At 32.4% G+C, this 27742-nt stretch overlaps 4 protein-coding genes across 4 annotated transcripts; 2 read left to right on the forward strand and 2 right to left on the reverse strand.

The window, feature by feature from the left end:
* Positions 1-2922: 2922 nt before the first annotated feature.
* Positions 2923-4024, reverse strand: LOC117781036 (trichohyalin). Its single transcript, XM_034617751.1, has one exon. The coding sequence runs from the start codon at positions 3941-3943 to the stop codon at positions 3068-3070; it is 876 nt and encodes a 291-aa protein (XP_034473642.1). The 5' UTR covers positions 3944-4024; the 3' UTR covers positions 2923-3067.
* A 3609-nt stretch (positions 4025-7633) lies between these two features.
* Positions 7634-8353, forward strand: LOC117779616 (fibrinogen C domain-containing protein 1-like). The gene is made up of 2 exons (XM_034615868.1): positions 7634-7710; positions 7765-8353. The coding sequence occupies exons 1-2, from the start codon at positions 7634-7636 to the stop codon at positions 8351-8353; spliced, it is 666 nt and encodes a 221-aa protein (XP_034471759.1).
* A 7480-nt stretch (positions 8354-15833) lies between these two features.
* On the forward strand, positions 15834-17190 carry LOC117780931 (ficolin-1-like). Its single transcript, XM_034617626.1, has 3 exons — positions 15834-15920; positions 15969-16910; positions 16970-17190. Exons 2-3 carry the CDS (start codon positions 16015-16017, stop codon positions 17085-17087), a joined length of 1014 nt encoding a protein of 337 aa, XP_034473517.1. The 5' UTR covers positions 15834-15920; positions 15969-16014; the 3' UTR covers positions 17088-17190.
* A 7725-nt stretch (positions 17191-24915) lies between these two features.
* LOC117779625 (microfibril-associated glycoprotein 4-like) lies at positions 24916-27257 on the reverse strand. The gene is made up of 3 exons (XM_034615886.1): positions 27126-27257; positions 25224-26020; positions 24916-25166 (listed from the first exon to the last, which is right to left on the reverse strand). Exons 1-3 carry the CDS (start codon positions 27255-27257, stop codon positions 25049-25051), a joined length of 1047 nt encoding a protein of 348 aa, XP_034471777.1. The 3' UTR covers positions 24916-25048.
* Positions 27258-27742: the final 485 nt, after the last annotated feature.

Below are 27742 nucleotides of genomic sequence, written 5' to 3' on the forward strand. Positions count from 1 at the left end.
TTTTATTGGAAATGAGTGGAAAAGAAATGTGACGAATTCGGAAACGGATTGTAAATATTTTATTACTTTAAAAGGATTTCGTGATTCTATAATATTTCTTAAATTAACTGAGAACATTTAAAACACATGTTATTTTTGGAAATATGAGAAATTTTAAAAAATTAAAATTTATTTTTTATTTTATAATTAGTTTTTGCTTGGACCAAAAATAAAAGTTAGCTTAAATATTTCTTTTAGCTTCTAAAAAATACCCTTATATTTTTTATAAAGACTATATTATTATATTTATGTAAATATAAATACCTACAACAAATAGCAATAAATAAAACAAATATAAATAAATAAAAATAGGTATATTAATAAAAATAACACATAAATAATTTAAAAAAACATTGCTTAATAAATACATTGAATTAAATGATAGACAGACAGATTGATAGATAGATTAGTGAACATATTGATAGTTAATACCATTGATTGACAGACAATTACTTACCTAGATTAATAATTGTAATTTGTAGCAATTTAATTAGAAATTTGTTCAATTTAAGCGCTGTGATTAAATTGAGAGTCACCTTTAAACTCAGTTGGCAAATTTGCAATAAATACAAATTTGCCTCAACCTTGATACGAGTATAAACACATCGAATGCAATTCATCATTCACACACACGCACACATATGTGTTTACTGAATGGTGAGGTATAGTCATACAAGGGGGAGTGACAGGTGCTACAGAGGGTGGGGTAGGGGGTGGAGAAGTGGCATCAGCAAACGTCCCATTAACAGAATTCAATGCACAAAAACTTCTTGGCGTTTTGAAGCCAAAAAGCGAATGTCAACACTATCAATCATTGCTTTGACAGTTTGAGTGCTTGTTTTAGTATTTGTGCTTTTGATTATGTGACGTACACGCACACACGCACACACATGCACACACACAGACGAGGGCGCATCAATTGATACACTTACAACAAATTGTTTGCACTGAAACACGTGGGCGGTATTGCGAAGGCGTTTAGAGAGGGAGTGGAAATGGGAGAAGGAAGGAGAGAGGTAGAGAAAGGAACAGGGAAAAAACATTTTGATTGATGGAGCTTCGACCTGAGCTATTTTAAATGAACAAATTGAATGTGCCACACCCACGTGGGAGTGTGTGTAAATAAGTGTGTGTGCTTGCGTGATGATGTGTATTGAAATTGAACATCATTTTCAGTCAAAATCTAACAAATCTTAGTAAATATTATAAATATTCATAACTGTGTCGATTATTGAATGTAATTTCAAAATAATTTTTAAAGTGATATAAATTTAGCAAGTAGAAAATTAAAAAAAAAATAATTTATCTCGTTTTCGTAGTGGTTGTTTTTTTTTTTTTTTTTGCAGAATTATAATTTAACTTTTTGAATTCAATCAGTCCAAGCAGAGATTCTTTCAGGAATCAGAATATTCTTTAATAATCATTTGTAGAAAGAAAAAAAAATTAATCTGAGTACATTCTATAAATAAATGCTGTATTATTTACTTACTTCTGTGAATTCTCAAACACAGGAAATAATAAATGACACCATTCAACCTTTTTATATTTCGTAGAACTTGATAACAACTTGCAAGTATCATTAAAGTATATTATTTTTTTTTTTTTTAAATAGTTTTGCAATCTACGGCAACCCAAAATTAATATAAATTAAAAGAAAAATATTCCAAAAATTTATGAATATATGTTTATAAAATCAGCTCATATAATTGCAGCAACACTTTTTGTTTTTATTTAAAAAGACAACTGATAGTCAAAGCAATAATATTATTGAGAAGTGTTGAAGCTTCGTCCATTTTTTTTTTGGACCTTATCAACATCACAGCTCGCTTCAGAGAATATTTAAGGCCACGAAAGTGCCGACTCCATAGTTGTGCTGTGCTGATTTTATATAGTAGACAATAACAAAAACTAGTGACGTAAAAATACATCGAAAAATCGACAACTCAATTTCACGGAACCGATTTTCAACAAATATAATTAGCTCGGTATAATTTTTGAGGGTCAAACGAACTAATTAAATAAATTTTCATAAAAAATGGACATCTCAACAATAATTTGAGTCTGCGTTAAGATTAGAAAAATTAAATTTTTTTTCATTACTTTTCGAAAACTTAAAACTATCATAACTTTGTCAAATCTTAACAGATTTCCCTGCGAAATGTAATTTTTGTCATTATTTGACCTCTATTTTGATTATGCATCTTAATTGAAAATATGATTTTTTCCCTTACTTGTTCTAACAGAAGCTGTATTTCTCTCATCATCTGTTATCACTCTGTGTGCGTTTGTGTGTGTATGTGTGTGTGGCGCGTGTTGTGTGTGTTTATTGTTAAATTTGAGCTACTGATAAGACGCTTTCATAGCCTTGACCATAGCTGAACTTGATGTGGAAAAAAATCAACCAAAAACAATATTGGGTACATTTCATTCTTAACCGCTAGCAACCAAAAAAAAAAAAACATATATTGTGGGAAATCCACAATAACAGCGAAACTGATAAGTATATATAAAATATACTATACATATGTATTGTAAATCGTTTTAGAATTTAATGACGCTTTCTCGAAAACTTTAAACTTACATTACTTTGTCAAAACTTTCCCGAATTTCATGCGGAATGTAATTTTGATCATTCCTTGTCCTTTATATTGATTCTACATTAAAATTGGAATATTTCATTTTTTGTCATACTTAAGATATAATAAATAAATCCGTATACCTAAATGCCTTATATCAGCTTGAAAGTCCTCGAGAGGAATAAACAACTCTGATCTGTGTCGAGACCCAAAAACAATTCGACAGTTGCAATAAATAATTTAACTTTTAACTGAAATACACATAATTCTTCTGATGCTAAAACCAAATCAAATACATAAAATTAAATGTCTTCAAATAATTTTTTTTAATGCATCGAAAATGTCTGAACAATAATTAAGCAAGAACAACAATTTAACAATTAACTAAACAACAAATTAATGCCATGAAAAATAATAAAAAAAACAAAAGTGTTTAGATAGATAAGGACATTTTAAAGTTGAGGTCGAAAGGGATTGGGTCGAGCACGGAATGTGGCCAATTCCCGCCGCTTTTGGTACTCCAGATGCTCCTGTCGCCTTCGCTGCTCCTCCAGCTCCCGACGACGATTCTCCTGCATCTGCTGGGAATGGGCATTGAAGATTTTGCGTTGCTCAGCCCGAAGTTCGGTGGAGAGACGAAAGGGTTTCGGGATGAGCTGCAAATGCGAGGTGGATTGACCATTGACTGGCCTCAGCGGAATCGCATTGAATTTGGGAGCAGGTTTTGTTCTCGGACGCAGCTGCAGTTCCAGTTTTTGCTCCTGTTCACGCTGCTGAATCAACTGCTCGATTTTCTGAGTACGTTTAAGCAACATGTTGCGTGAGGTCTTCAGGACATTTGGAGTCACAGGATGCGTGATGCGATGCACAATTTGCCTATTGGCCTGTTGCTGATGCACCTGACGAAAGTTGGGCATAGGACGACTGTGAAATTGACGCTGATTACGCTCCTGTTCCAGATGCTGGCGCAACAGTTGCTGCTTCCTCAACTGATAGATGTCCTTGAAGCGATAGGCTTGAGGGGCAGGACACTCCCGAGGTGTGGTCACTGCCTTGGGCGGCTGCTTGCTCCAGCCGGGATCCACAGTCTTCAGCAAATTCTCGAGAGCCGTTACCTTCTCCTGCGCATTCTCAAACACAATGCTCTGACGACGCTGCACTTGCTCCAGATCCAGCTTGAAGGACTTCTCATTTTCACAGAGAATGCCGTTCATAAATAACTCATCCTTTGAATCCTGCTCCTCTTCACAGCTCAGCTTGCTGAACAGATTTTCAGTTGCATCCAGCTTAAAGTTGTTGCAATTCGACTCAAATTTCAACTCCGACATTTTATTTATATTTATCTGCTAATTTCTCTATTAAAATCTTACAATATCTGCTTCCAATTTCCACTTGACTTCTAATTAACAACTAACTTGGATTGCTAAAAATTTTATTTTGAATTACAAGTATACAAAAGCTAAATTTTTTATATAAACGTTGCTTAAATTTCAAATAAACCTTATAAAAAATAATTGTATGTTTTTCAAATCGATAGAAAAAAAGTGAAGAATTTATTTTTATATTTAATTGTGTAATATTGATGAAAATAACAAAAGACCAATTTTTGAATAACAAACATTAATATGCAGTCACAATAAATCAATTTCATCTAAAATCCTATCAAGCCAAAGAAAATGTTTTGTAGCTTGATTCTCCAAGTGTAGAGCTAATAAATACATTCAAATTTATTTAATCTTAATGAACCCAACAAATATATTTTATTTGAAAATGTGCAAAAAAGGGTATAATGTGTTGGGCAGAATGTATGTAACAGGCAGAAGGGGGCGTGGCTCTCCCAAAGTATACATATTCTTCATCTGGATCGACTTCATAGACCATAAGAGCTAGAGACTTCATACTTGGTATTTAGGTTCCATAGGAACAATACATCGAAAATAAAGTTTTAGTATCAAAAAGTTTTTTATTTGTTAAGATATCAGAACTTAACTAATAGAATATGTATCGGGGCTGGTATTATGCATCCTGACCAAATTTAATTCAAATCGGTCGACTATATCATATAGCTGCAATAGAGACGCTCAATCGAAATTAAGGTCTTAGCATGAAAAAGTTTTTTGTTTTTTGAGATTTTTTAACCAAACTGATAGAATATGCATTTAACTTGGTTCTGTCTATCCTGACCGAAGTTCTTTTGATTCGGTCCACTATATCATATAGCTGCTATAGGACCAATCGCTCAAAAATCAAGTCTTAGTATAAAAAAGTTTTTTGTTTTTGAGATATCTTAACCAAATTAATAGAATATGCATTTATGTTGGTTCTGTACATTCTGATTAGATTTGGTTCAAATCGGTTCCATATATCATATAGCTGCCATAGGAACAATTGGTCGAAAATCAACTTTTATAAAAGAGTACCTGGGCTCAGGGTATCCTACTGTCGAGCCTCTATTTTTTATATTTTTTAAAATAATTTAAGACGACAACAGTGCTAGTCAGAAATCTACAGCTATCTTCTTCCTCACACTCACACACTTTCCTTCCCTCTCTGTCTAACAGTGCTCAGTCCGGAACGTAAGGTCTATGTGGTGTCAATTTGATTGCAAAGGTAATTCAAATAATCTCGTCATACACAATTCACCACTCTCCCTCTCTCGCTCCCTCATATATGTACATATATTCATGCATATATATACATATGTATATCCATTTAATATACATGTTCGCATCCATTTGAGTATCTGTATTTCCGGCCACTGTCTGAGTGAGACTTCAAAGTGAACGGCAAAAATAAATGAATTTTACATTTACTTTAATGTTCAGCTGATGATTTGGTTTGCTTGCAATTCTATAAAATATATTTTAAGCTGATAAAAACTTGTATGTACATATGTCTTTGAATATGTTACAGCTTATTGTATTTAACACATTTAACAATTAGGTTTCATTTGAAATAAATCTCAATTTATGCTCGAAATCAATAGCCGAAAAAGTTAAATTTTTACAATTCCTTGACACAATTAATAAAAATTACTTCTCTAATTAATTTATATTACTTCAACAAACGTATTAGTAATTGCCGTTAGCATATTTTTTAAATTTTTCTGTTTTCAACCAAATAATAAAAATTGTTGAAATTAACTATAACAAAAATTTAGTTTTGCCTAAAAAAAATATTCTACCTGAAATAAATAAAAATATATTTAAATTAAATCATTGTGATTGATCACTATGAATCTCATCTTAACTTCTTATCTCTGATAATACAAACAATAAAAATGGAAAGATTTTGATTGATAAAATTTACTATACATATAACATAAATTTACAATTTGAATGTTATGTAAGTGTGTACATGTACATATATATATTCACAATCAGTTCGATGCGATATTATTACCCTTTCCGTTTTTAATATCAGGCTTATCCCACTTGAGATGTTCCATGTAAAATTCTAGCACTATTTGTGGGCACTTGACGTTGGCCAACTTGGCGGGCACTAAACTCAATTCATCTGAGTTTTTCCATGACAATAAAAACCACCGTTCGCCGGAAACGTCGGTGACACTAATTATTTTAGATGGTTCCAATCCGCGACAAAATCCATATATTTCGGCTGCTTTCTCACATTTCTCGAATTCGTCTATTAGAGATTTGCAGTTGAGATTATCAATCGGTTCCCAAGTGTTGTATTCGGGTCCATATCCCTTCCATTTGAGATAGTACTCAGTAGATCCATAAATTACGCGCTTTTGTTCTATACGCTCAACTTCATATTCTTCCATTATAATTTTTATTTAATTTTATTGATGTCGCCACGCAAGTATGTATTTGATAAAGTTGCATTGATTCGAGTGATGCAAAAACATTCGATCACTTTCGATATTTGTCGAATTTCTCGTTAAACTGAACATCGATATATTTAGATAATCTTTGGAATATTTGGTATTGTACAACTATTGGGGAATTTATGTTTTTATGTCATTCAAACATGACAGTGATATTTTGTTAAATATATTTATTGTTTATTAATTATTTATATCCTAACAGGGTTCCATTTCCATTGTTTCAGTACGCTGAAAAAAATGTGTGAGGCATTCCGAAATCGGATATCGATTTCATTTAGTTAAATTTCGTTTTCGCGATTAGCTGTTCATTGATATGTATTGATTTAAAACATGGAATTATTTATTAATATTTATTACTTCGATCATTTTCATAATATGACATTATATTCACAGTAACTACTTTAGTAATTGAAATAAACGTAGCATTTATTTATATTCAAAAAAAGTAAGGCGATTTAATTAAATCAATTTTTATTTTGTCAAAAGAATTACCTGACTAACTTTAAATATATATGTATCTATATAAATCTAGATCTTTATCAACAGTCGTGTCCAAATGTCGAAATGAGTTCTTAGTTGTTTATATAACACTTCAATTGCATTATTTACTTAATTCGCAGTGTATTTTTACTGCCCCTACAAAATTGGGAATTGCAGTCATATCAAAAATACATGAATTTATAATAAATTTTGTGTGACCAATACAAAAGGTACACTATTCTTTATTTCTGATATTTCAAGGTCAAGAATAGAGAGGATTGGCAAAAAAAAAATCAGAGGAGCCTTGTGCATACATCTTAAGCTTGAATAATATGCATTGATTAGATAAAGCTATTACAGTTTGTTTATCTTAAGGCGACAAATGATAAGAAATGTTTAAATGTTTAAATGAAATACATTAAAAATTCTGTATATAAACTGGTCAGCTCAGTCTTCAAAGTTTGAAGTAAATTACAGACGCAATAATGATGATGAAAATAATTTTTTATAATAAATACATATTTTATTTTATCTGATTCTATACACATTTCCGAATGTTGAATGAGACAAAAGCATTTCTTTCGATAAGCTCCCAGTTAACCGCATTAAGGTGAGTTTTCTAAGTTTGAAAGGCGCAAAAAAGGTGTTGAAAACAATTTCAATAATATCCATTATAATTACATATTTAATGCTGTCTGATTCTAGTCGGATTGGCAATATCGATGGTACAATTCAATTGGTTAACTTCCATTTAAGCGACTCGAGGTGAGTTGCCTAAGTTTCTAATCAACTTTAAATCCAAACTAAATATATTTTCAGGACTGGTTTAGACAGACAGGAAGAGGTGATCAGGGATTCAAAAAAGTTAATATTTCTGAAGAATGCAGATCTGTCTAATTTGAGATCTCAAGAGCGGAATTGTGGTGATGTTATAGCCAAATCAAGCACGAGTGGAATCTATGAGATAGTTATTCCCAGCTACAGTAAAACCCCTTTTAAAGTAGCTTGTGATGCGAGAACTGATAGAGGCGGTTGGACGATTATCTTGCGTCGAACAGATGGAAGTGAGAATTTTAGTCGAGACTGGAACACATACAAGAATGGATTCGGGAGTTTGGATGGTGAGTTCTTCTTGGGCCTGGACAAGATTCACGCATTAACTTCAGACACTAGCATGGAGTTGCTTGTTGCTCTTGAGGATTTTGAGGGTGATATACGCTACGAAAGGTACGATAGATTTGGAATCGCAAATGAGGATAAACAATATGCCTTGTCTACATTGGGTGAAGCCAGTGGAACTGCTGGTGATTCATTGAGGAAACATCATCAAATGAAGTGGTCTACTATGGATCGTAATAATGACCTGATGGTAAAAATACCTTGTGCCGCGTTCTATACAGCCGGATAGTGGTACCATGGATGTCATGAAAGGTAAGAAAGAGTGCATACTTTAAGTATGTTTGTAAAGTTTATTTCTAATGTTCAATGATTTTAGTCAATTGACTGGTCACTATAAAAACAACGAACATGGATATGGTATCAATTGGCTCTCATTCCGGGGATACACGTACTCATTGAAAAGGGCCGTCATGTTGATAAGGCCAAGAGATTATGAAGCACCCGAGATTTAAGATATTCGGCATGTATTCTTTTATTTGATCTTAAATTTTCAGCTAATTGTCTAATGAAACATTCTGATGAAACTCTTATTGTTAAAATTGTATTATATTGTCAGTTTCAATATCCAATTTAATACAATAAACCTTTAAACAATTTGAATTAAAATACATTCACCATTCTTTATAAATACAGACTGGATTTTAATAATTAAACTCATTATAACTATCATATACTTATCATTAAATAGTATTTTCAGCTTTATAGAGTACATATTATATTTTTAATTTTATTTTGTAAATTAAATTCTGGTTTTGTAAAAAATTGCCCCTTTTTTCTCACGTTTTTGATTCACTATATTAACTGTTATTTTTGATTGTATACTTAATGCAATTACTTACAATGTTTTAAAATTAAATATTTTTAATATTAAAGATTAACCAAAAGCTAGTAAAAAGTCTTCAACTTTTGCTTTAATCAGTTACGCAGAATGTTAAAGTTAGTTCTTTTCAGATATTTTCTGATTAATCAGAAACCAAAATAAAAAGAAAACTGTTGATGAAAAGTACTCAGGTGGCGGGCTAAAAGTTAACAAGGAATATTAACACACACTATGTAAATGTCTGTGTGTGTGTAACTTGAATACTTGAATCTCTGGCTGAACGCTTGTTGATAACTTTTTAAAAGCACTCCCTCTGGGTATAAGCTTTTCTACCCCTCTTTCTCTCTTTCTCACACACCATACCCACCCCTAAATACACACATATAAGCACACACGCACACACTCGACAGATTAACAACGTTGCTTACAAAATAAAACTTTTAGCTTGTACTCGGACTTATCTCTGATAGCCATTAGTAAGGCAGAAAAGTTAACAATGAGCCAGCAAAGACCAAAGACCAAAGCCAAAGTAAAAACTTAACTTGGCCACTGATAAACGTGCTTCACAAACACTGATAAAGACAGAGCAGGAGGGAGAGTGGGAGAATGGGAGTCTAAGAGGTTCGGAGAGGGAGGCAGTGCAAAAGTTATTCCCAAAACTTGCCCGCAAAAACTCTTTCTCGTTTTTTTTTTTGTTTTCAGTGATAATTGCTGCTTAGCCAAAGAAATTGTTTTTCTCCCGTATATCTTTCCATATATGTAAGATCTTATACATTCTTTTGATTAGTTTCCGAATGTAACCAAAGTGTGCGGGCTAAAGGGAAGCTGAAGGGTGTAGTTGTATTATTAGCCTAGAGTTTGCAATTAGTGGCTCATTTAAAAGAGATTTTGCTGAGTTTGAGTTTTGCTGATTAGATTGTGAGAGAGTCTGTTATCAAAGGGTGGGAACCAGTAAAAGAGTATAGCTTTCAGAAAGGTCTTCCATATTAGGAATCGAAACATGCACTGAGATAAATAAACAATAGCTAAAATCAATAATAACCTATTAATTTTATTAGAGTCAACCAAAAGATGTGGACAACAGCTGTAGATAATTTAAAATAAAATTGTTAGTTATTGCTACAGTCATAATTAAATCATTAATTAAAAAAAGACAATTTCAATGCGCCTTTTAGAAAATATAAATATAATCTAATTGAGTACCATTTAAAATGCTAAAAAAAAATTTTTTGTACTTCAGAAGCTCGACGGTAGACCTAGAAATTTATAAATGATAAGTATTATATATAAGTATATTTTGTGTATTGTTATTATATTTAAATCAAATTTGTTAAGAACAATCAATAGGAAAGTCTACTATAGAGCTAACTCGACTGTGAAAGTCTGTTTATTTATTGTGTAAAATAGAGAATTATGATAAAAAATAAAATAATGTTAATAAAACTTAATAGAACTTTAATTTCAGTGTAAATGTACGCTTAAAATTTTTTACTGCTCTTAACGTCCCAACTAAATTACACACATGGCAACAATAACAACACAACCAGTTGGGGGAAGGTGAAAGTCAAGGGAGAGGGCGGGGAGTGGGAAGTGGATATGAGAAACATAAAATGCAATGTGTTTTGCCTTCTCGCATTCTTCTCGAATCATTTAACCCGAGCTCCATTTTCATAAAACGAAATTATTAAAATGGTTTATTCGTCTCTGACGATAAACCTGGGCTCCATTGTGTGCCATATGCTGCCTATATACCCAATACATACTCTATATGTACATACATATGTACTACATAAATAAGTTTAAGTGTTTCAAGTGAAATTCCAGAAATTTCAGAATGTTTCTAAAAGAGTAATTCGGTATTAATCGCTGACTTTATTATCGAGGTCTTTAAGATAAAAAGTTTAAATAACTTGCAAAATAAAACAATATAATTGCAAGTTGTAAATACTCTGTAATAAAACAGTGCTTTGGCAGTGTAATGACATTTTTAGTTAATTACTTTCTGTATTGCTCCTTGGCAGATTCATATTTGCTAATTAAATGTTATGTATGGGGTATATTTGAGCTTAATTTATTTCAAAAGGTAAATATGTTGTCAATTTTCAGCCCGATAATTATAGGGTATTTCCAAGTCATGCAGTTCTCTCTAAAATATTATTTTATGTTATAGCTTGAACAAACATTTAGCCACAAAAAAGCAAATATTTAATTGAAAATTCTTATTGAGAAGTATTTTATTGTTGACATTGAAAACAAGAATGAGTGTTATAATGAGATTCGGAATTTGTACAAGCAGGGAATAACACCGGAACCGGTACCGGAAGTGTTAACCGTTTCAGTTTTAGTACCGGAACTGAAACCGTAACCGAATTAAAATTCTCTGTCAAGCACCAAATACCGAAACGCTTGTACCGGTACGGTTGCGGTAAAGTTGCTAGGTCAAAGAGTTGTCCAGCTTCCAACTGTCATAACTTGATCAAAACTGAATAGATTTTCAAACGGAATGTCATTTTGGTCTTGATTTGGCCTCTTAATTCATTCTGTATTCAAATTTTGTTCATTTAGAAAATTTAATTATTTTCGACCAAGATTCGATTTCGATGGTAAGGGTCCCACCTTTGAAATTTTGAAAATTCAAAATTTTAAATCTCAAGTTTTCACTTTTAATCAACTCCTTATATCATAATTAGTATAAAACAACACTCTAAACTTGATTGTGAGATCATTCATTTTTTTGTAAAAAATCATGAAGAATTGGATAAAAATGTTCACTTGTAAAGTGATTAGCTCCAAAATCTGAACAACTTCAAACTGTTATAACTTGATCAAAACTGAGCAGATTTTCAAGCGGAATGTAATTTTGATCATGATTTGGCCTCTAAATACTTCCTGCATTCAAATATTAAAAAAAAAAAAATTGCCCTAGGTCTGTTTATTTGGATGTCATATTTACTATAAAACTACATATTAAAATTTTAAAATGTTTCAAAATTGATTTGCTGTACCGTTACGTTTCGATACTGATTCCGGAACCGAAAGAAAAAAACTGAAATAGAACCTTTCACCGAAATAGTTATTTCGGAACGTACCGGAACCGAAACCGTAACCTATATTTGTTTCGGTTTGATTTCCTGTGTACGAGTGTATCTGAGTGTAAGTGAGTGTGTGTAATGAATTATATTGTGGAAAATAATAATTAAATCACAAATGGAAATTTTCCATCATTCGCATCGATTAAAAAATTAAATAAATATTTTTGAATCTTATAAATATTTTAAAACTTAAAGAATTGCAAATAAATCGCATTTAAATTATCAACTAAAAATGCATAATGGATGCATAATCAATCAACTCTGAGAATTGAATATTTTTGAATTGAATTTGTGTCAGATTAACAATTAATTGATATGCGAATGTGAATAATGTCAATCATAATTATTGATTGTCCATTAGTAGCTCACTTGTTATTTATTATGGGCAACAACAAAATGTTTGTCGTGTTGAAAGGCGATAAAAAATCGATTTAAGTGCTGGACAGTCTCATAAATTCACTTTTATGCAGGACAAGATACAAGTAAATACTTTTAATGAATAACACAAGTGGGAATTGCTTTTGAGTGACGCCATATGAATACCCTGCTATGCATATACTGATTATATTTTTAATCTATTTTTACCAACTAATTTTATTTCGAAAATACAATAAAATTGTAAATATTTGTACATTAATACAAAAATATATTTAATAGAATTTGATAAGATTTTTTTTACATGGAAATTTATTTATTTATTAATGTCAACTAAGAACAGTTGATTAAAATTAAAATAAAATTATGAAAAACATATTAAACTAAAAAATAAAATTTAAAATTAAAACTGAACTAAAGTTAAATATACTAAAACTATTTGAAATGTATCTGATAGATTTTTGAATTTTTTTTTTGTGCAACATTTTATTTTTTTTTATTTTTACTTATAGGGTATAAAGCTATCGTTTTGAGTTAAAAAGACTTTGCTATTGTCTTTAGCATTAGAAACTCGTGTTGAGTGATCATTAGGAAAAAACTTTTTCATTTTCCTGTCATTTCCCATCGATATTTACGACATTGTTTTGCTTTTATTATTTGGCAATTAATAAAATACTAGATTCAAGGCAAATGAAAATTTGATTTGATAGCAACGTCAAAAACAATGAAAAACGCAGTGGGGAAAAAGCGAGAGAGGGATGAAGAAAAGAGAGAGAGAGGCAATAGTGAAAGCCGTATGCATTTTCTTATCAAATGTCAGAAGCAGCAGTTGAAGTTGCTTTTGTTGTGGGGAGATCGGTGCATCCGCTCCCCTCCCCTTCCCTTTCTGAGTCCAGCGCGGACCTTGCCTCTTGCAACAGCGGACCAATAAACAAAAGCATTAAACCCATAAAAACTGGGAACATGGCACTCTCGAGAATTAACACTACATTATTCACAATGCAATTTCGAAAAAAATGTTTCAACCCAAAACGAACGACTCCATAGCTATGTGAATGTGAATGGTGAATGTGAATGTGAATGTGAATACGTGTGCAATGACTCACATGGGTGCCTGCCGTCTCTATTGCCTGCAGCTCCATAGGGAGAGGGAGTGAGAGAGAGAGAGAGAGGGAGCAGAGGGAGAGTGGGTCAGCTGTGGCGTAGGCCAACTCTCAGCGGGATCCCTCTCTCTCTCTCTCCTCCCTCTCTGTGAGCAACAGTAAGTGGTGTGTGTAATGAATTATATTGTGGAAAATAATAATTAAATCACAAATGGATTTTCCATCATTCGCATCGATTAAAAAATTAAATAAATATTTTGAATCTTATAAATATTTTAAAACAAATTGCAAATAAATCGCATTTAAATTATCAACTAAAAATGCATAATGGATGCTCAATTTTAATATTTGTATTTATCATTTTTTTTACTTAATGTATAATAATGAATAAGTGATTAATTAAGTTAACTAATTTTTTTGTATTGTGTATTTTTTTTTACATGGTATATAAAATTTGCATCATATAGGACTACGTGAGTCGATTTTAGAGTTGATAGTGAAAGTTTTTCAATACGTGATCGGTGCCTCTTCTTAACTCAACAAGCATTTTCACAGATTTGAATGAACGAACGTAGCGCAAAAGAGGAGAGAGAGAGGAGGGAAAGGCCCTCTCTCTCTCTCTCTTCCTCTCTGTGGGCTTGGCAGCTGCACCTTTGCTTGTCGTTGCCTGCCAGCGCGCTTAACATTTTGTATACCCTGTAATAAAATAAGTGATAAAGAGTAGTGTAGAATATAAAGCATCATTTATCTGTAGTCGATTTTAGAGTTGTTTTTTTTAACGTGATTATTCTTAACTCAAAATTTCAAGACAATCGCAAAAAATATGAAAAAGTTATGCATTTTTTCAAAAATTATTTCTAATTCTTATTACTTAGAATTAATATAAAAATACTTTCATTTACTCAATATTTTTTCTATATTTAGTATATGTATTTTCGTAAAATTTTTTAGTATAATTGATAGTAAATAAATACGTGTGTTTAAAATCCAAAGAAGTAAAATTTGACTATCAAAAAAAAATTGTACTCGTAATTAAATTAAGTTAGTTTGTTTGAAACTATGTAGATATATCTAAAACATTTTTGTTTTGTGTTACAGGGTAAAATTGCTACTTAAAAAAACCTAATTGATTACATATTAGTAGGACTTTTAAATAGATATAGGATATTTTTTGATCGACTACTCTGCCGCTTAATCAAACTTATTTTTTTTGCGTCTCTCTTTGCTGCAAAAAATGTGAAAAATTAAAAATATTGTTGTATATGCGTGTATATATAGCATATATACAATATCCCTCCTCTTGATTTTATATATATAAATTTTTTGTTATTTTTGTCGGTGTTGCTTTTATGCATATTTCCCACAACACATTTGGAGTCGAGCAGCAGCGCTTAAATCATCCAAGGGAGGTGGCGGGGAGAGGGGGATGCAGGAAAGGGATGAAGGCTGGAGGATGCAGGATGAGGATGAGGATGGACAGGAGCAAGCCTGCTTGTAGTTAGTTTGGCGCTGAAGTTGGGCTTAAACCATCATCAGCCATGACTGAGGTGCAATTCCCACTCTTACCCCTCTCCCCTTTACCCCTTTCCCCCACTTATACCTACAACTACCGCCTGTTGATTTATGTTCAGAGTTTGCGTTCATTTATCATTACACTTGAAAGCATTTCCGCTTTGTTTCTTTTATTATGTAATATGTACACACAGATAGATGGACGGGGGTAAGGGAGGAGCAAAGGGAGACAAAAACAAATGTGTAATACTTTTAATGCAAGTTTTTTACTTTTCGAAATATTGTTTTTATTGCAGGTGCAAAATGGGCTGCTTATCATCACAGCAAATGCTTTTAACACTTGCATTTTAAATGCAAATTGAAACAATCCACAGAGATGAAATATAATAATAATAACGATCACAATTTGTAAGAGTATATATTTTATACAAGCAATTGAAATATGTACAGTTCAGCATTATTTGTTTTTAAAAAATGTAAACAAAAAGAAAATATATATATGACTTATCTTTTCTTTTGCCCTTGATTCGTCTGACTTGTATAATCTGTACTTATTTAGTTTATTTTGGTATAATTTTATGACCGTATATAAGCTCAAAATTTAATCAGAGAAATATGAATATGTACATAGTTAAATATATATATTATTTAAATATGTTTTATATATGTGGTAACGATAATCACTGTACAATTCTTTTCTTCTGTTCAACAAAATTCTGACTCAGTCAGTCTTCTTTGGCATTCAGTAAACTTTAGTCGCAAAATGTTTCAGAAATTTTTTTGTACAATCCTTGTGATCAATTTTTTATCATCGTTTTCAAAAGCAGTTAATATTTCCAAACGAAATGAGACGAACTTTTGTCTAACAATAAATAATACACTGTCCGAATTGAGGTAAGTTCCGAAATATCAAGATTTTTCATTACTAATTGATTTTTTTAGAGCGGAACAGGAAATATTGAAAGATAAAGTCAACAAGGCACAAGATATGCAGGTATTAAAAGCGGATCTGAAGAAAGAAATAGATGATATGGAAGCGGATACTCGATTTCTGAGAGCTGACTTTCAATTTTTAAAAGCGGATGTACAATTTATTAAAGCAGATCTGGAACGGCAAAGAAAATATGAAGAAGATAAGGAATCCAATATCCAACTTCTAAGAGCAGATATTCTATCTGTTAAAGCGGAGCTGGCGCTAGTGATAAAGAATGGAATAGATAAGGAGTCGAGCATTCAATCTCAAAAAGTGGACAATCAATACCTTAGAGATGAGCTGGAAAAACAGAAGAAGGATGGAGTTGATAAGGATTTGTATATTCAACAACTCAAAGCGGAGGTAGAACGACAAAAACAGCAAATATATGAACTTGTTAAGCCACACTATTGTGCCGAAGCCAAGTCGAATGGGATCAACGAAATACTCCTTCCCAAATTTAGCCTCCAACCTCTTAAAGTTTCCTGCGATGCGGAAACTCAAGGTGGAAGATGGACGATCATTCTGAGGAGAATGGATGGCAGTGTCAACTTTTATCGAAATTGGACCGATTACAAAAATGGATTTGGAAATCTGGATGGAGAGTTCTTCTTAGGTTTGGATAAAATACACGCACTAACTGCAGAAGGGAGACAGGAGCTACTCGTTGTTCTTGAGGACTTCAGGGGAGTTGAAGTATTTGAGTCGTATGATGCTTTTGCAATTGGCAATGAGGATCAACAATATGTTTTACACACTCTGGGTGAAGCCAGTGGAACTGCCGGCGATTCCTTCAGTGGTAATCGTGGCTGCAAATTTTCCACGTCTGATAATGATAACGACAATAGCTCAAATACCTGTGCTGTTAGTCACTCTAGCGCCTGGTGGTACTCTACTGATTGTGGCTACAGGTATGAAGAAATTGTAAGTTGTTTTTTAATGCTTAGATGACAAAACTGAATTCTTACAGCTACTTGACGGGAATATACAAAGACAACACTGTTGGCAAAGGCATCACTTGGAATTCTTTTCGGGGTTTTACTTACTCCCTGAAAAGAGCTGTTATGATGATTCGACCGAAAGATTGAATATTATGTCTCTCATATATCAACAGCTGTTTTATCAGATACATTTGTTATGCTAATTTATAGAGAATTGACTTGAAATAAAAAAAAATTACCTATCTCTCTATATCTTGCTCTTTTTCATATTCTCTTTTTCATATTCATTCACTTTCTTTGTCTATGTGCTATTTATCTTTATGTCTCCCTCTCTCTCTCTCTCTCTCTCTCTCTCTCTCTCTCTCCTAGGAATTCGAACGCATTAGAAGTATTGAGTATACGCCCTAGAATTATTATTATTACGTAGACTAGTTCTTAATAATAAATAAAATTTTCAGTCATCTTAGTCTTATCATTTTCACTTAAAATATTGAAAGCATACTTTTTTGGGCGAGCTTTGAAAAATATCTAAATCGATTTGAAAATCAGATTAATTTCCAACTCACATTTGGTTTATATTTTGAGCAAATATTTAAACACGACTTTCAATTTCGCAATTAAATTCATGAAAAATATTTATAGCATACTTATTGGGGTCATTGATATTCTTAAAACTTTTAAGCTGTAATATTTTAATACAAGTATTTTAAAATAAACTTTAGTCTACATACAGAAGTATTTAAAATCGAATTAAATAAGCAGTCACAGTTTATTACGAACATTAAAATGCAGCTGCTTTAAAGCAATTGAAATATTTGCTTTCAATTAGCAGCTGCAATTTGAAATTTGAAATAGTCAAGAGCATATTAGTAAATTAATCAATGCCAGAGATATACCTATATATATATAGATATACTATATATGTAGTTTGGGCTACACTTATTCATAACTAAAAGATGGCCTTGGGCAGCAGCTTTGATGCAGTCAGTTTTTAGTTACATTTTGGGGACAGGTGTAAAATGAATATTTGTTATCCTTGCATAGATGCGAGTTTTGTGTGTGTGTGTATGTGACAAATAATACCATCTGATTTACGACCAGGCAGACCTAAAAGCAACACGAACTCAGAACCAAATGTGATTACAGAAAAGATGCAAATTGAATTATGTGTGTTTGGCCAAGAACAAATAAATGAGTGAAAATTAGATAAAATTTGGGAAAATGTTTTCCAAAGCTTTTTGATTAGTTAATTAAAATGTTAGTTGACATTTCGAAATGAACTCAACATTTATTAAATTTAACACTCGCCCAACATGTGGCTACTTTTGCAGGTGTCCATATTTATTCTAATTATCATTACAATCAAAACATGACACACAAATTTAATTGCTTAATTGAACGCACAACATGAATCTCAACTAAAAGTCTTTGAGCTGCGTTCAGTCGTCTTATTTGGAGCTACGATTTACATAATAAGAGTCTATAATCTAAATTAAAATCAAAATCAACGTGCTTTTACCATTTGCATTAATTAAACTGTGTCTGGACTCAACAGCAGCTTCCACCAACAGCATACTTATTGATTGCGATCATTTCTTTTCAACACTGGGCAGCAGCCAACAATGCTGAGTTTCTTATATCATATCAGAGCTGAATAAAGTCATCCCGACTGGCATATACCCTGCAGCGAAAAATTAGCCAAGGCACACAACTCTCTGACAAAATTAGCTTAAAACTTTAATTCAAGCCGTTAGAGTCTTGCAAGTAAAATTAAGAATTTTTACAGGGTATGCATAACACGTGCTGTGATCTATGTCTAAGCACTAACATTAAAAGCTGATAAATTCGAAAAAAATATAAAGTTGAAATTAAATTAACAAGAGTTGCCATTAAATAAAAGGATAAAGTTTACAGGGTATTATATTTGCTTATGCCGAAATAAGAATTAAATAGAATATGCAAAGAACGATGTTTGTGAAATAATAATATATATTTAAAATTACTGCATTCTATCATTCATTTTTATAATTGCAGGGTATTACAGTCAAATATACCCTACTTAAAATCAACTATACAATTTTTATGTCTTAGACATGGACAGAAAAGTCAATTTTTGGTCAGCCTTACTGCACAGTTTAGCTAAAATAATTATTACAGGATATACATTTGGCATAAATTCTCAAATTTTCAACTTAATATTACTAAAAATAATAATAATTTAATATGTTTATAAATACAGCCGCATAATAATATCAATCTTTGTAATTTTCATAATTACAGGGTATTAAGGGGCTATCATTTATTTCTATAAATATATATATGTATTATGAAAGTAAAATATCCATATTCATATAAATAAATGTATATTTCTTGTCAGAAATGAAATAAAATGTCATTAGAAAATTTGAGTTTTTGTCTCAATAGTATTTAGTTATTGATAACAGGGTATTTTAAAAAGTGCCTGCAAGCCAATTATTCTACTATGCTTGTCAGACTATCCACTTTCAACATTGTGATGATTACAGGGTATATATATGTTGAAGCAAATTCTCTCTCTCAACAAGTTCATTTTCCATGCGATGTAATGGCTCAGGTAATAAACATAAAAACTAATTTCCCCCCAAAAATGCCAAGAATGTTAATCAAAAGATTGTCCTGCTAGATTGCGGCACAGCAACAACAACAATACAGGGTGTGTGTGTGTGTGTATTTGAGGGGTATATAAGGTCTGTGGTTTCTATTTTGTGGTAATTTCCGTTTATGTTTTTGAATTTTTTACTCACGGCTGCGCAAACACAAGTGACTGCCTGATGGCATTTGCTCTGCTCGTTGCCAGTTTTCCACAGCTTTCCACAGTTTTTCCGAGCATTTCCTCTGCATTTGCCAGCTGCCTGGCAAACACACACATACAATACTAGTAGCAGCAAGCAAAATTGTTGTCTCTGTTGGCCTTTTGTATTACCTCGTATTTGTTTTTTGGTGGAATCACAATTTTTGCTGAAAATGTACTTTAATTAACGCCAAGCCATTAACGCCCATTTTGTGGGCGTGGGCAGCCAACAAACTTAAATTTCAAAACACATTTTCAGTTACAAAATTGAAAAATGTTCTCTGCTTTAAATAAAACTTTAGAAAATAATTTTTACTCAATTTTAAGTTATTATTTTTTTTCATTTTTAAAATTGTACCCATTTTTTTTAATATTTACAACACAATAATTTAATTTAACTTAATATCTGCTCTGCCTTAAATAACACTTTTGAAGTGATTTTTATTGAGTTTTAAATTAATATTTTATTTTCATTTTGAATAATAAAATTTGCAACACAACTGCAACTTTCATTGACTGATTGCCTTTGAATACTACAACTGAGTTTATATTTAAGATTATTTACAAATCAAAATGTTTCAAAAATAAAAGCGATAAAGAGAACTCTATTCACAATGTTATTACATAAGGAATTGTGTAGAAGAGATTAAAATAACAATTACATTAAATAGCAAAGCATACAATAGCAGCTAGCTGGCTTATCAGGGCTTAGTACAAAAAGGGCTTCTCGACTTACAAATACCTTGCACTTTAGGCCTTGGCCTTCAAACTCTTACTTGAACTTTGTATTGATGTAGTAAATAATTGAATTTTATAAGAAATATATATTTCAAAAATTTTTGAAACATTTGTTACTCAATTTATTTATTACAGGGTATAACATAAATAATCTAACAAATATTTCTTTAATATTATTATTAATATTTATGCATACGAGATAAGCTGCTCGATTTTACTGATTAATTAAAAAAGCCCCAAAAAAATAATTCAAAATCCGAAGTTAACTAAAACATCTCACTTTATTATGTTATATACTAATTTATAATATTTAGTACATTACATCTGATAAAATTGTACTTAAGCGGAAACGATTGCTCTTAAGATTTTGAATTTGATTTTCAGAATGTTGTTGCAAATCACTTACAGGATAATACCTCTATTACACTTATTTTTCACTTTGCAAGTAAATAACAATTAAGTAAATGTGAATTTGCAAAGTGTTTTATTGTTCAAGAAATAACTTTAATTGAAATACATGAAAATTAATTTCAATTTGAGTTCGATAAACGAAAGTGCATTGCGGCTTCTGTGGTTACAATAACTAAGAACACATTATAAATATTATTTATTTCAATAATGAGAGTATCTCAAAACAGTAGGAGGATTTGAATGAATGTGTGTGTGTGTAAAATTTGACTACGAATTTGACCATCTTCCAGTGTGAATTTCGCAAAAAGCCGTCTTATTTCAGGATGAAATTGTCTCAGCTATGTTGTGCCAAAATTTCATCCTCCTCGACCTTACCGTTTGGGCTGCACGGATATGAGTCAGTCAGTCAGGTCAAACAGTCTTATATATATTTATACATTCAGAGGGATTTTTATACTTAAATTTTTTTTATATACAAATAAATATAATAATTATAATTTTAAGCACTAGAAAATTAAACATGTACATAGGAATTGAAATTTGAATATCTTAATTACTTTTATTGATTGTAACTAAATTAAATGAAATTATAGATTAATAGTTTGCAAATTTTCATTAGATCGTTATACTATATGGCCCATGTTCAGTGTATAGTATTTGCGATAAACTAAAGACAGGCAATTTTAAACATTAATAGTTACTTTATGTGGACCAGGCTAAAACTATTAGGTGTTGGTTCTTAAGGATGGAGAAGATGGAAGTAAGACAGACGTCTGCAAGTGGCCTGTATTTCATATTCAGTTTAATACATTATATTATGAGATGGTGTCCCTCGTCTTCATTTCTCGAGGTGTTGTTGCAGCTGCAGCTGTTGTGGTAGCTGCCAGGTAAAGTTAGTGTTACCTTGTTTGCCGCCACAGTAGAAGAAGAAGCAGAGGCAGAAGTTTTGCAGAAGTTGTCGGCAGTCGCTCGTGTTGCCTAAACAGATTAAACTCCTGAACACATGTGTGCGCCTGCAATTTTACGCGCCGTTGCCGCCAAGTCTTCCGCATCCGCACCCACTTCGTCTCCTCTTTCCCTCTCCTCTTCCCTCTCTGCGGTTGTGCAGCGCCAGAGGCTTCACATAACCGCCACATTAATTCCTAGTGCCAGACACCTTTCTCGTTAGCGGTTTCCCCTAACTTATTTAATTTCACTGGCAACTTGCAACCTTTACTCATCCTACCCCCTCCCCCTCCCCAGCCCGCTCCACCGTTTAATCCTTCTACCAAGTTAAATAGCATTCGCGTGTTTATTCAAATCCAAACTGCCAACATTTTGTTGCTTTATTTAATTATCGAATATGTTTGAGCAACAGTTTTTCTGAAATTTCCAGTTTAGTTTTTGGGTCTCAGTTTCACAGCGACATTTGCTCAAACTTCTCACGTGCCACGTAACCCCGACGGAATATGGGTTGAACATCCAGTTGGACACTTTACTACTTTTTTTATACAAATTTCTCGTTTGTATAATTTATGTTCTTTTGGGGATTTGCACGCAGTCCTAGTTAAGACTAACGAATGCGCATACGTGCGATCACGTAATGCTCGATAAGCTATGGGCTTTCCAGATGCAAATGGATGTTATCGCTAGTCGAATATCTCTCATCTCTTTCGAGTTTTTCAACTCAGTTTACAGGTGAATTAATGCAGTTTTAAAGTATATTTAAAAATACTGAAAGTAGCTTACATGTGAAAGAAAAAACTTTTAAAAGTGATTAAAAGTTCCTTCTTGGGTCCGTTATATATATGTCCACTTAAACTAAGAGATTTCTTTTTAATCTGACTAGAATCTTATGCATTTTCAAATTACTTTTCAAAAAAGTATATATTTTTGATTCTAATTATATTTTGTATACATTATGCTGCAAATAAACTCTTAAGCTTGAAAAGACAAAACTAAGAAAGAACAAAAGTAATAACTTTAAAATGAAACAAAAATATACTCTGCAGGTAACTATTTATTATTTTTTATTTATTTGATTATAATGAATGCATATATAATTTTCAGAATAAATTTTGAAATAAATGGCAAGAGTAAAGAGTAAACGGTATGAGTATTCCCTCAAATCTAATTTTGTTCTGCATCATAATTGAAAAAAAATCTCTGTCAATTTTTTCGATATTGCCCATGAATTTTTTTTTTTAATTTTCATAACTTTGTTAAAACTCATCCGATTTCAGTGTGGAATGTCAATTTTATCAATACTTCAATTCTGCATAAAAATTGAAAAAATTAAATTTTTTGTCCCTCACTGCCTATTTTATCCATTGAATGACATTTACATCATAGCTATCTGAAATGTTCAGTAAATTTTAAAAATTCTTAAAAAGTTTGTTGATTTAATTTAAATGATTAAATTGATATTATCTGCACATTAATATAGTATGCCAAATGTTTAGTTCATTGAATAATATTTAATATTTAATAATATATTATAGGTAAAACAATACGACGATTTCTTAAATTCTTAAATTAATTATGCAATATATAAGTCAACTGCAACTGGGATCAATACTTGGACAAGTGCTGTGAAAGTACAAGTATTCATATAATTTCAAATTCCATTGACGTAGTGAAGGCGACTTTTGGGGCTCAAATGCCGCTGGCATAATTAAATGCTCTGGAATTTAATAATGAAATTCGCAGAAATGCGTGGAAATTTCATGCTAGCAAAGCAGCAAAGTTTTGCGTATTTTCAATAATATGCAGTGAATTATTTTCTAGGTTCTAGTTAAGTTGATTCGGTGAGTGTATTGAAAACAGCTTGCTAAGAAATCATTTTACTTATGAAACTCAATTTTTGACCTCGCCTTTACTACTATACGTATGTGTGTGTGTGTGTGTGTTGTCCTTTGACCGAGTTGATTTTTACACAATTTCCGGCCAAGAGAAAGCTGCGCTGTCGACTGGCGGAAACGTAATTTGGCTCTTGGCCATTATTTTCGGCACTGACCACAAACCCAAATCCAAAGGCCGCGTTGCAGCTGAAGCTGAGTGAGACAGCGTGAGACTGAGAGAGAGAGAGTGAGAGAGACAAAGGGTAGGGGGTCAGTCTCCTCATCATAATCGAAGCCACGAAATTGAAGTACTGCGGCGCACAATGCGGTTTCCGTTGACTGCTGATTGGCTTCCGTTTCCGCTAATTTTTGAAAGTCCGCATCGATTTACGGCCACCATTGTTTTTGGCCAACATCAGTTGTTGCTGTTATTCTTGTTGTTGTTGTTGTTGTCCCTGTAGGCAGTTGATTACCATTGACTGGAAGAAAACTACTTAATGACAATAGCTGAAAATGCCACTTGGATTAATCGCACAAAAGCTTGTTACTAAGCTTATGTATTATGTGACTTTATGCAGACTTATTTGATTTATGTTGCTATACTATTACTTTAGAATTAAATCAGTTTTAAATAAATATTTTTTTAATCGACAATAGTATATTTAAGCACTTGGAATAATTTTACAATAACTTTTATTTAATTTTAAGCTGTTAATTGTTAGTTTAATATTTTATTTCAGAAAACTGAGAGACAGCTGTATAGCAAATCAATTGAAAATGTATTTATTTAAGCACGACTAAAAGCAGTCGGAAAAGTAAAAATTACAAGGTGTAAAAATTAAGTTAAAGATTACAAATACAAGTTAAAAAAGTTAAAGTTAAAAATAAATTATGAAGTGTAAAGAGAAAAAGAAAATTAAAGATAGATCTGGGGTAAGCAAAAATTGTAAATGATCCAACATTTATTGCAAGGATTGGGAAAAAACCAATCACATCAATAAAGATTACTATTGTTAATAATAATAGAATGAATGTTAGACTAGTATAAAGTAACATAACCAGTTATTAGTATTATTAAGGTCATGATGAAATGAAATAATTCGCTGAAAAGCTTTCAACACTTTTGGGAAACTAAGATGAGGTTTGGTAATAAATCTGGGAACAAAAATTGATACGATTATAATGACATAATATGGCTATTGCTTTTATTTAAATTCTCGACAAATATACATATTTTACAAAAGATTAATAGATCGAACAAAGTAAGTTCCTAAAACAGATTATGATAAAATATATTAGAGGATCAGTATTTATTTTAGCGGCCGTATCATCATAAGGGCTCGTTTAAGGGAGTACTGGAAACCACGGAACTTGTGCCAATTGACGCCCTTGCCAGATTCGTTGTCTTTATATGTGCCGGCCAAGTTGCTGTAAGAGTTCAAATTTGTAAACAAAGCTTTAAACACAATATAAATTTCTTTATACCTGTAACCACAATTAGCAGCGTACCACCAGGCACCAGAGTAACTTTTGGGGCAACTTGATAAGCTTTCATCGTCAAAAGTGTTAAATTTGCTGCCACGATTACCACTGAATGAATCGCCAGCTGTTCCACTGGCGTCTCCCAGAGTGTGTAAGACATATCGACGATTTTCGTTGCCGATTGCAAAGTCGTTATACAACTCATATCTTTCATCTCCTTCGAAATCTTCAAGAACCACAAGTAGCTCATGTCTTCTCTCTTCAGTAAGTGCGTGTATTTTATCCAAGCCTAAAAAGAATTCTCCCTCCAGATCTCCAAATCCATTTTTGTAATCGGTCCAGTTGCGATAGAAGTTGACACTTCCATCCAATCTCCTCAGGATGATCGTCCATCCCCCTCCCCGAGTACACGCATCGCAGACAACTTCAACAGGTTGAGTAGTTAAGTTGGGAATGAGTATTTTGTGGATCCCATTGGACTTGGCCACGGTGCAATTATGTGGCTTTACATCTCCGTCCAACAACTTTCTTTGTCCTTCGATGACCGCTCGAGATTGATTGTCCACTTGGTTTTTCTTTTGTATTTCCAGCTCTGCTCTTAGAGCTTGAAGATCTGCTCTAAGCTGCTGGATATCAGATTCCTTATTGACGCCATCCAGCTTCTGTTTTTCTAGTTCCGTTTTCAGGTATTGAATATCCACCCTTAGTGACTGATTTTCCGAATCCTTATGCACTTCACTTTTCTTTTGCTGTTCGAGCTGCGCTTTATCCTCTTCACTTTTTTTTCTGTTGTTGCAGCTCTGATTTTAGAAGTTGGATATCAGACTCCCTATCAGCTCCATATTTCCTTTGTCTTTCCAGTTCTGCTTTAATGAATTGAATATCTGCTTTTAAATATTGTGCATCCGCTCTTAGAAATATTATTTCAGATGCTTTATCCTGTCCGTCTAATAACTTTGCCTGTCCCGCTCTAAAAAACCAATTAGTTTTTTGGAAAATTTCGATAATTTGAATTTTACCTTAATTCAGCTAGTTGATCATTTATTAATAGAAGCAAGTTTGTCTCATTACGTTGGGAAACAAAAGTTCCTTTAGAGAACGATAGTAATGAATTTATCACAAGGATTATACAAATAAATTTCTGCAACATTTTGCGACTTAAGCTCACTGAATGTTAAAAAAGACTGATTGTTCCGAATTTTGAGTTGAACAGAAGAAAAGAATTGCAAAGTGAACACATATATCAAATATATATAAATAATAAATATATACTCACATATACATATTTATATCTACACTTAAGTAAACTTTGCATTGGGCAGCGAAACTTTTCTGATAAAAGGTTGAGCTCATATCCGCTCATTCAAAAAATCCAACAATTGTATAAAAGCAATTATATATGTGTACTGAGTGTATACTACATAAGCTATTTAATTCCGGTGTAGATAATATTGACTTCTTATAAAGTTAATCGAAAGTGCTCGACTAAAAGGTACCCTGCACCGAGGTCCCTAGTTACAAACACACCGTAAGCTACGTCATAATTATTTTATCTTTTTTATAGCCCGACGAAATTGTTTCACAGGGTATACAAGTTATGTATAAATTCAAAAATAATTTTATTTTTTTTAGCATCGCATTTATTTTAGTAGGGGAACGAATCAGAAAAAAAAGCATAGAAAGAAATATCCTGAAGGCAATTCTTTTCGTTTCATCTGCTCATTTTATTGCTGCATATTCTTTATGTAAGCATATCAAAAATGTGTTTCGAAATAGAAATTTAAAACCTTATTACTCGGAGCGAACACACAGAGCAAAAAAAAAATATATACATAAATATTTTATGGCGAAAATATTGCAACTGAAAAGGGACAATGTATGCAGATACATTTAGCTGGAGCTGACCCCATGCCCGGTGAAGGAATAGGGAAAGAGGAAGAGAAGGGGGCAGGGAGGATCCACAGCTGGGTCTCCATTTGGAGCTAAATCTAAGCGCCTGTCCAGTTCCGGCCACTTCAAGTATAAACTCTGGGGCATCTCTTGTTTTTTTTCCCTCTCTTGCTTTAAATTGTGTAACAAATTGTTCCCCGGGGACGAATTTGGATTAAGTAAAAAAAGGGTTTATTTACGATGCCATACATAACACGGCCAGGCCATTTCAACTGGTCCTGGCCATGGCCCAAAACTCTTCTACTGTCTCGCCTTTTTTTTATTCTTTTTATTACGTGCCCAATACTCAATTTGGGGCATATTTAAATTCATCGTCTATTGACGGCAGCCAGCGGCAATTTCGTATTCACATGAAATGCAAAAAATCCCATCTCCTTTTCTCTCATTTCTCTCGATGTGTTTGAGATCTATTGAGTGCTTATTTCCGCTGAACTTTGAGGTTGAATACGCTTCATTTTTTTATGTTATTTATACTTACACATACAGAGATAGTAGAACGTAGCCTTAGGCTCCAAAAAAAAGCGCCTAGTCCAGCATCAACCGTGGAGGCCAAATGAAATACATGCCCAACC

The sequence above is a fragment of the Drosophila innubila genome (assembly GCF_004354385.1).
Source record: "Drosophila innubila isolate TH190305 chromosome 2L unlocalized genomic scaffold, UK_Dinn_1.0 4_B_2L, whole genome shotgun sequence".
NCBI classification, from domain to species: domain Eukaryota; kingdom Metazoa; phylum Arthropoda; class Insecta; order Diptera; family Drosophilidae; genus Drosophila; species Drosophila innubila.

Bases quoted from the DNA above. Each gene is read 5' to 3' on its own strand.
- LOC117779616 (XM_034615868.1), top strand. From the start codon at position 7,634: ATGCTGTCTGATTCTAGTCGGATTGGCAATATCGATGGTACAATTCAA. The intron at 7,711-7,764 runs GTGAGTTGCCTA...ATATATTTTCAG, and splicing joins TTCCATTTAAGCGACTCGAG to GACTGGTTTAGACAGACAGG.
- LOC117779625 (XM_034615886.1), bottom strand. From the start codon at position 27,257: ATGCCCCAGAGTTTATACTTGAAGTGGCCGGAACTGGACAGGCGCTTA. The intron at 26,021-27,125 runs GTCAGCTCCAGC...TTCTAAAATCAG, and splicing joins ATTCCTTCACCGGGCATGGG to AGCTGCAACAACAGAAAAAA. The intron at 25,167-25,223 runs GTATAAAGAAAT...GAACTCTTACAG, and splicing joins GCTGCTAATTGTGGTTACAG to CAACTTGGCCGGCACATATA.
- LOC117780931 (XM_034617626.1), top strand. From the start codon at position 16,015: ATGCAGGTATTAAAAGCGGATCTGAAGAAAGAAATAGATGATATGGAA. The intron at 16,911-16,969 runs GTATGAAGAAAT...GAATTCTTACAG, and splicing joins TCTACTGATTGTGGCTACAG to CTACTTGACGGGAATATACA.
- LOC117781036 (XM_034617751.1), bottom strand. From the start codon at position 3,943: ATGTCGGAGTTGAAATTTGAGTCGAATTGCAACAACTTTAAGCTGGAT.